Raw genomic sequence first — 10,030 nt, forward strand, 5'->3', positions numbered from 1 at the left:
TTGGTCCAGTGGTGAGAATCTTTGTCTTCTTGACATTGAACCTCAATCTATATTGGAGGCTGCAGTCCTTGACCCTCTGCAGCAAGCGCTTCAGGTCCTTCTCAGTTTCAGCAAGCAGGGTTGTGTCATCTGCATAACACAGATTGTTGATAGACCTTCCACCAATCCTGATGCCACAGTTCTCCTCATAGAGCTCAGTCTCCCAGATAATCTGCTCTGCATATAGATTGAAAAGGTATCGAGATAGGATACTTTCCTGGCATACACCCTTCCCAATTTTGAACCATGCAGTGTTTCCCTGCTCTGTTCTGACAACTCCTCTTGGTCCAAGTATAGGTTTTGCATTAGCGTGATCAAGTCTTCTGGGATTTCATTCTTCTCAGAGTCAGCCACAGTTTGTTATGATCCACACAGTCAGAAGTTTTACATAATCAATGAAGCACAGAGAGCAGTAATAAAAAAAATTCAAAAGACGTGTTTCAATGGGGAAATCTGCTGTCAAGAATCTCATCAAAATTAATGCCAGTTTAAAGACTAAGCTGTGCTGTATAAAAGCCATGATCTTTGCAATTACTTCCATGCATCTGAAAGTTGGACGGTGAGTAAAGGGTGACAGAAGAATAGATGCCTTGGAATTGTGAATTGTGGTGTGAGCGAAGTGTATTGAGTATCTTGGACTTCCAATAAAAACCCCAAAAAACCCAAAACAAAAAAACCTCCCAAACAAATCTGTCTTGAATGAAGTGTAACCAGAGTGCCCCTTAGAGACAAGGATGGTGAAACTTCATCTCACTTACTTTGGGCATATTTCCAGGAGGAACCAGTCATTAGGGACAGACACCATGCAGGGAAAGGAAGAGCATCAGCAAAGGAGAGGAAGACCCTTAAAGGGATGGTCTGATGCAGTGACTACCACAATGGACTTGAGCACGAGAGATCATGGGGCAGAACAGAGCAAGACTCAAATGTGTTTATAGGGTCGTTGTGAGTCATAGCCAACTTGATGGCACCTAACAACAACTGGTGAGTTTGATAAGAAAGTTGAAGTGATGGCAAAGGAAAATCTCAGTGCCATGGGTTCATGCAATAACAGGAAGATCTGGCTCTTTTAAGGACTTTGAGACACAGAGTCTGAGTTGGTGAGAGGGGCTGGGATGCACTGAACAGGCAGGGAGAACTGATTTTAGATGAGAGTAGAGCCAGTCTATGTTCTTTGTAAAGAAGGAAAGCAGAGGTGGGAAGATCTGGGGTAGGAAAAGAATATTGTGTTTTTATTTCTTCTACTGCCACCTTCATTTTATAGATGTAAAACATAAAGTGAATATTGATGCAGTGATTTTTTTTCCAGGTCCCTTGGCCAACAAGAAGAGGACTAGAATTCAAGAAGAAGCATGAGTTCCAGGACCACAGGGCATCTGTGGTCTGGGTCACAAAAAAGTTGCAGACAAAGAAAGATGGGACTCCTGCAGAGGAATTTTCAGTTGTAAGGATGAGGGAGAGACAGAGAATGATTTTGAGCTGGTGAGCAAGATGTTTACACTAGGAAGGGCATTCCAGAAGAGGGAACAGAAGGGAAAAAACCACATTGCAGGGAGAGATGCCCAATACTCATTGGCCTGATCTTCAAAGTCCTTGTCAGGACTGGATTCCACACCTCATCCATTTTATGGTTCTTGGCACAAAGCCAGAGTTGTAGGATAATAACACACAGACAAGAGTTAGGACTCTGACCATGTGAAGTGGATACACTTAGGACCTCTCTAGCTCACAAGGGCTCTTCATTGTTCACGCCAACCCCTTGAATGTATCCTCACCACAGTCCCACAAGGTGCACTGCAGAGATTAAGAATCTTAGAGTCAAACAAAACAGGCTGGGTGACCTTGGGAATGTTACAATAAAGGTGAGCCCCTCATTTAGAAAATGGTTAAATGATAGTGTCAATGGAGTCAGAGGTTCTTCACAAGGTTCAAAGAGATCTTGTAAGATCTCCACACACAGAGCTTGATTTCCAGCATGTGTTAAAAACATCTATTCTTATTCTCTACATGCAACAGGTGAGAAAACTGAGGCTCAGAAAAATAAGACGTCTGTGATCTTGCGAATGAACAACAGCACTGGTAGGATGAAAAGTTAGCCCAGATGTCTATCTAAATACCCTCTTAATTTGACTTCTTCACGCTGGTGTCCCTGTTGTGTCCCCCTATCCTCTGTGGCCATCGCCTGTAAACGGATCTTTCTTCTTGTTTTAATGGCAATGTGTTTGGCTTAAAGATAACAATGACTGGAAGGATGGTGTAGGACCTTACCGTGTTTTGTTCTGCTGTTCAAAGAGTTTTTGTGAATCAGAACCACCACCACCACTTTCATTGGGTTATTGTGAAAATCCAGTGAGATCCTGTAGGAAAAGTGCTTGCAACAGTCTATGGTACATAGAGAAGGTGGGCGGGGAAGAGGAGACAAACCCACTGTTGTTGAGTCAACCCTAACTCTTAGCAACCCTATAGAGCAGTGGAGAACTTCCCCTAAGGGCTTCTAAAGCTGTGATCTTTACGGGAACAGACAACCACATCTTTCTCTTGTGAAGCAGCTGGTAAGGTGGAACCACTAACTGTTTGATTGGCAGATGAACACATACCAAGTACACTACCAGGGCTTCTTGTAATATAGTTATTGTTGGGTGCCATAGAGTTGACTCCAGCTCTTAACCACTTTGTGTACAACAATCCGAAATCCTATACAAACCTGTACAATACCCACACAGCCTCTGCTGTGCTGGTGCCCATCACAGCAGTCATGGCAGGTATTCAGTAAATGTTAGTCTTCGGTAGGAGCGTTTTCTGTGTGAGTAGGTGGCCAGGGGACAAGAAAGGTTGCCATTTTTAAGATATTTTTCAAGAAACCAGGGGTGGTGCCATGGTGGCACAGTCTGCAAGGAGTTGCACTGCTAACCCAAAGAGGTCTCGCTCTCTGGTGATTGGAAGCCACCAGCGATGTTGCAGGAGAAAGAATGGTGATCTCTATCTGTGTTGTTTACAGCTTTGGAAACCCAATGGTGAGTAAGAGCCAAGTTGACTCTGACTCAATTGCAATGAGTTGGGTTTGATTTTGTTTTTTGAGTAAAGAAATGAGGCCCATGATGAGTCAGGGGCATGTGCTTTCATAGTTGGCACTGAGTGTAGAAGAGAAGTAACAACTAGAACTTGCTTGAGATTGTAGCTTTGTACTTACAAGGTAGTAATCTAAATCTCAATTTTGTTCACCTGTAAAATCAAAGTATGTAGTAAACCATCCATTTTATTTGTGGAAATTAAATGAGATGATCCTTGTAGATATTCCTAGATAAATCCACTGCCATTAAGTCATTTTCAACTGGCAGCAACTCTCCATTGGGTTCCCAAGGATGTAATTTTTTACTGGAAGAGATCTTCCATCAACTGTAGTTGTTGTTGTTGTTGTTATGTGCTATTGAGTCACCTGTGACTCAGAGCGACCCTATGTACACTAGCTCTGAAACCTGCCCTATCCTGAGCCAGTCTCATCATCTCTGGCAGACCTAATCACATTTCTCCAGTCACTGAGTCAATCCATCTCATCCAGGGTCTTCCACTCTTGCATTGTCTCTCCACTCTTCCAAGCATGTTGTCCCTTTCCAAGGATTGGTCCCTCCTTGCAACATGCCCAAAGTATGTGAGACAGAGCCTCAAAATCCTTGCCTGCAGGGAGCAGCCTGGTTTCACTCTCTCCAGGACAGAACTATTTGTACTCTTGGCAGTCCACAGTATGTTCAACACTCTTCTCCAGCATCATAACTCAAAGGCATTGATCCTTCAACTACTCATATACAAATTAAAAAAGAAGGTGCACAGAATGAAAACAAGTCCACAAGATTAAAAATATGACCTTGACTCTATCCCTCAAGAATAGATTTGAAGCATTTAACACAACTGAAGACCCGCCTAGCTGTGGGATGACATCATCCATGAAGAAAGCAAAAGGTCATTACAAAGACAAAGAAGAGAAAAGACCAAAGTGGATGTCAGAAGAGTCTCTGAAATTTGCAGTGGAACAAAAAGAAGCCACAACACAGAGAAGTAGTGCTGAAAAGAAAAGAGTTCAACAACAACAACAACAAGAGCTGAATAGAATATTTCAAAGGGCAGCTTGAGAAGGCAAGGTATTGTAATGTGCACCCAGCTGGAGGTAGAGAACCCAAAGGGAAGGACACATTTGGCATTTCTAAAGCTTCAAGAACTGAAAAAGAAATTCAAAGTTCAAGTTGAAATACTGAAGGATTCTATGAGCAAAACTGAACAATACAGGAAGCATCAAAAGAAGATTCAAGGAATACATAGTCACTGAACCAAAAAAGAATTTGTGGATCCTAAAGCATTTCAGGAAGTAGTAGATGACCAAGAAGAAGGGGGAAGTAGGCCGAGCTGCACTGAAAACATCGGCAAAAAATAAGGCCCCAGGAATTGATGGGATACCAACTGAGGTGTTTCATCAAATTGACACAGTCTTTGATGTGCCTGCTAGCTTATGCCAACAAATTTGGAAGACAGCTAATTAGCCAACTGACTAGATGAGATCTATATTTTTTCCCATTAAAAAAAAAGAAAGATGACCCAATAGAGTTCAGAATCTATTGAAAGGTATCATTAATATCACATAGAACTAAAATCTTGCTGAAGATTATTTAAAAATGGGTGGATTGGTATGTCACCAGTGAACTTTCAGAAATTCAAGCTGGATTCAGAAGCTGACATGGCACAAGGAATATCATTGCTAATAGCAGATGCATCTTTTTATTGAAAGCCAAGGATAGCAAAAAGGTGTTTACTTGTGTTTTATACAAAGGCTTTAAACTATGTGGATCATGACCAATTATGGATAACATTGAGAAAAATGAGAAACCCAGAACATTTAATTGTGTTCAAGCAAAACCTATACACAGACCAAGAAGCAGTTCTCCAAACAGAACAAAGGAGTACTGCATGGTTTAAAACCAGGAAAGGTGTGTGTCAGTATTCTATCATTTCTCCATATCAATTCAATCTGTATGTTGAAAGAATCATTTGAGAAGCTGAACTGTATACAGAGGAATGTGATATCAGGAATGGAGGAAGATTCATCAACAACCTACGTTACACAGACAACACAACCTTTCTTGCAGAAAGTGAAGAAGACCTGAAGCACTTAGTGCAAAAGATGAAAGACTATAATGTTTTCTACTGATTACATATTATATCTCAACACCAAAAAAACACAAATCTTCATCACTGGACCAAAAGGCAACATCATGATGTTGTTGTTGATTGCCTTGTAGTCGACCATGACTCATAGTGACCCTATGAACAAAAGGCCTGAAGTCTCTCTACAACTATCAACATTTATCAAAGTTCATAGAGTTTCAGGAGGCATGTTGTTTAGGAAGTGGATGCCACTCCTGCTTCCAAACCTGTCATAGTGTGTCATTGTTGTTCTATCCCATTGAGTCATCTGCAATGTATACTGACCCTGGGTACAGCAGCTCTGAACCCTTTCCTATCCTGAGCCAGTCTCATTAATTCAAACATACTAACTCCCATTGCCCTAGTCACTGTAACAGTCCATCTCATCTGGGGTCTTCCTCTCCTGTGCTGTCCATCCACTTTTCTGAGCACGATGTCCTTCTCCAAGGACCGATCAATCACTGCTGGCCATGTGCCCAAAGTAAGTGAGGCAGAGCTTCAAAATCCTAGGCTCCAAGGAGAGACTTGCTTTCACCTTCTCTAAGACAGATCTATTTGTTTTCTTGGTAGTCCATGGTATGTTCAAGACTCTTCTCCAGCACGACAACTTGAAGGCATCTATTTCTGTCATCCTTGGTCATTGTCCAACTCTCTGAAGCATAACAAGTGGTTGAGAAGACCATGACCTGGATTAGGTGCATCTTTGTATCTAGACTGACATTGTTGCTCTTCAGCACTCTGGAGAGGTCCATGACAGTAGATTTTTTTTGAATTTTAATTTTATTATTTTTGCGTGTGTGTACCATCAAATTGGATCTGACTGGTAGAGGAGGAGATTGCCCCTCCTTCTCCAGCAAAGCATCTGGTGGATTTGAACCATGTACCTCTGGTATTGCAGTGCCGCTTCTTGCCACTAGACCACCAGAGCTCCCTTGACAGCAGATTTTCACAATGCAATCCATCTTTTGATTTCCTGACTGCTGGTGTTAAGAGTGTTGATTGTGGATCCGAGCAAGCAGTAATTGCTAACAACCTCAATCTCTTCTCCATCTAATATAGTGCTTCCAATTAGCCCAGTAGATAGATAAAAATGGACATTGTCAAGATTTCACTTTTCTTGGATCCACTGTGAACACTCTTGGTAGCAGCAGTCAAGAAATCAAAAGACATGTTGCATTGAGAAAATCATCTGTGAAGAATCTCTTTAAAATGTTAAAGAGCAAGGATGTTAGTTTAGAACCTAAGGTGGTGCCTGATCCCATCCTCGGTATTTTAAATTGTTTCCTACGCATCTGAAAGCTAGACAACAAATAAGGAAAAACAAAGAGCTGATACCTTTTAAGTGGGGGGCTGGCAAAAAGATATTTACTATAACATGGATTTCCAAAAGAAAAAACAAATCTGTCTTGGAAGAAGGGTAAAATTAGAGTGCTCCTTAGAGGAAAATATGGTGAAAATGTATCTTACATACTTCACACATGTTGTCAATAGGGGCCAGTCCTTGGAAAAAGACATCATGCTAGGGAAGGAAGAGGGACAGTGAGATAGGGGAAGACCCTCAATGAGGTGGACTGACACACTGATGAACAATGGGTTTCAGCATGGCACAGATGCTGAGTACGGTGCAGGACAGGACATGATTCAAATCTGTTGTCCATGGGGTCACTATGAGTTGTAGTCAACTCGATAACACCTAACAACAACATACGATCCTTTCTCTTGGTTCTTGGTACTGAGTTTTCTGAAGGTCTATCTAAAAATACATAGGGTCTTTAGAACCTGTACCATTTACTAGTCCTGGGTTAGAGGCTGATGCAATCCTTCACCAGTGTAGGAGAATCAAGTCCAGGCATCTTGGGTACGGAGAAGAGATGCTGTGTATACAGATTAAGACCCAAAGGATCCTTCCCCCACCCATCCAAATAACACAGAAAAGGAGAATCTTAGAATTCTGATAAAGAAGAGTCCATATCTCCTCTCTGTCCCAGGTTATCTTCAGGGAGAAGTAAAGGGAGGAGATCAGCTCTTAAGGAACTGTTCTGGGGCACACAGTTGGCAGGAAGTAATTTGGTTCTCAGGTTGAGCTGGACTTGGACCAGATACTTGGTTTCCCACCTGTGCCCACTTGCCACGTACCCACAGATGGTAAAGGTGACACTCATTGCACTTGAAAGTCTTAGAAAGCCCTGCTTTCATGTCCTATGTGTTTGTGACCCATGTTGTTGTTAGGTGCTATTCAGTTGAGTGTGACTCAAAGCACCCCTATGAATAACAGATCTGAACCCTGTCCTATCCTATGCCATCCTCATATTCTGATCCAGCAAGCCTCTGACCTACAATGTTCAAGACACTTCTAGTGACTATCTCTTGACTTCATCAACATCTTATTCTATTCCAACAGTCTTCTTGATATCTTCTAAGTGCCTGACTATGGTCTAGAAAACTTCCCCCAATCTCCTGTATTCCTGACTCTACCTAGCATATTTCCTTAAGAATTCTGACTCTGATTTCTGTCCAACCCTCTCTCACCTACTTTCCATCTTCATGCTGTCCCAGAAACCAGTTATGGACTGAATTATGTTTCACCAAAATACATATTGTAAATCCTAACCAGGGAACTGCTTAGAAGCAAGGATGATGAGATTCATCTCACATACTTTTTGTATGTTACCATGGGGGATCAATCATTGGAGAATATCATGCTAGGTCAAGTGGAGGGTCAGTGAAAAAGAAGAAGACCCTCAATGAGATGTATTGACCCAGTGCTGCAACAATGAACTCAAATACAGTAGATTATGGGGATGTCACTGGGCCATGCAGTGCTTCATTCTGTTGTCCGTGGGGTCTCTATGAGTCAAAGCCGGCCTGACAGCACCTAACAATAGCAACAATCCTTAGGGTTATAACCTCATTTGGGAATGGGTCTGCCCTAGCCTGTTAAGGAGTCAGGATTAGTGTCGTGTGTATCTTGAGCCATTAGCTTCTGAAATATAAATGAGATTAAACAAGTGAGCTGAGGAGAGAGAGGGTCAGATAGAGGCCATAATCTTCAAGGAACCAGGAAACAGAAGCTGAAGAGAAGGGACTTTCCTCTAGAGTTGATGGGGAGCCAGAGCCTTCCTCTAGAGCCAGCGATGGAAATTTGGACTTTTAGCCTCCTAAACTATGAAGACAAAAAAATCTCCATTTGTTAAAGCCACCCGCTTGTGCTATTTCCATTACAGTAGCACTATAACACTTGCTGCAGAATATCAAAAATACTGTTGTTGTCGTTATGTGCCACTGAGTCACCTGTGACTCATAGCGACCCTATGTACAGCAGCTCAGAAGCCTGCCGAGGTTCAAGGACCTCCTGGCCACATGCCCAAAGTATGTGAGACAGAGCTCCAAAATCCTAGCCTCCAAGGAGGAGTTGGTTTCACCCTCTCCAAGACAGAACTGTTCATTCTCTTGGCAGTCCACGGTATATTCAATACTCTTCTCCACCACAACTCAAAGGTATCAATTCTTCTTGTCATCCTTAGTCATTGTCCAGCTCTCTGACACATACCAAGTAATTGTGAAGATCACGGCCTGGATCAGGCAAACCTACAGGTTTCAATATGGATTACATCTCAATATCTAGAAAACAAATATTCTCAGCACTGGATATATATAGGCAGCACCATCATAGAAAAAAGATCGAAATTGTTACAGATTTCATCTTACTTGGATCCATAATCAACACCTTTGGTACCAGCAGTCAGGAGAGCAAGAGATGTATTGCATTGTGTAAGTCTGCAGTCAGAGACCTAGCCAAAATACCAAGGAGCAATATCAGTTTGAAGACTAAGGTGTGCCTAATTCGGGCTATGGTCTTTTCAATCACTTGATATGCATCTGGAAGCTGGACAACAAATAAGGATGACAGAAGCAGAGTTAGTGACTTTGAATTGCTATCTTGGAGAAGAGTACTGAATATCCTGTGAACTGTCAAAAGAATAAGCTGATACATCTTAGAGAAAGTGTAGCTAGAGGGCTCCTTGAGGCAAAGATGGCAAAGCTTCATCTCACATACTTTGGCCATGTTGTTAGAAGAGGCTATTTCTTGGAGAGGGTTATCATGCTTTGAAATGTAGAGGGTTGGTGAAAGGGAGGAAGACCCTCAACCAGGTAGGAAGATACAATGACTGCTGCAATGTTGTTGTTGTTGTTGTTATGTGCCGCCAAGTTGCTTGTGACTCACAGCGACCCTATGTACAACAGCCCTAAACTCTGCTCTGTCCTGTGCTAATTGCACTGTCTCTGACACACCCATCCCGATTACCCCAATCACTGAATCAATCCACCTCATAGGGGACCTTCCCCTTCTGCACTGTCCCTCCACCCTACCAAGCATGATGTCCTTCTCCAAGGACCTGTCCCTCCTTGCAACATGTCCAAAGTATGTTAGACGGAGGCTCAGAATCCTTGCCTCCAAGGAGCAGCCTGGTTTGACCCTTTCTAGGATGAATCTGTCTGTTTTCCTAGCAGTCCATGGTACCCTCAATACTCTTCTCCAGCACCACAGCTCAAAGGCTTCAATTCTCCTTCTATCCTCCTTGGTCATTGTCCAACTCTCTGATTGCGAAGACCATGGCCTGTATCAGACGCACCTTGGTCTCCAAAGAGACACCATTGCTCTTCAGTAATTTGGAGAGGTCGCTAACAGCAGACTTTCCCATGGCAATACATCTTCTAATTTCCTGGCTGCTGGTGCCAAGAGTGTTGACTGTGGAGCCAAGCAAACTGAAGCTGTGAACAATCTCAATCTCTTCAC

General features: G+C 42.5%; 1 protein-coding gene across 1 annotated transcript in view; it reads right to left on the reverse strand.

Moving 5' to 3' along the window:
* IGSF21 (immunoglobin superfamily, member 21) overlaps positions 1-10,030 on the reverse strand; it is a 407,272-nt gene that overhangs the window by 13,331 nt on the left and 383,911 nt on the right. The window contains exon 7 of the mRNA XM_006883689.1: positions 7,500-7,515. Within this exon, the coding sequence (XP_006883751.1) occupies positions 7,500-7,515 (16 nt within the window). The remainder of the gene's footprint in view (positions 1-7,499; positions 7,516-10,030) is intronic.

Source organism: Elephantulus edwardii, unplaced genomic scaffold (assembly GCF_000299155.1).
Source record: "Elephantulus edwardii isolate Elephantulus edwardi_28Jun2011 unplaced genomic scaffold, EleEdw1.0 scaffold00028, whole genome shotgun sequence".
In the NCBI taxonomy this organism is placed as follows: Eukaryota; Metazoa; Chordata; class Mammalia; order Macroscelidea; family Macroscelididae; genus Elephantulus; species Elephantulus edwardii.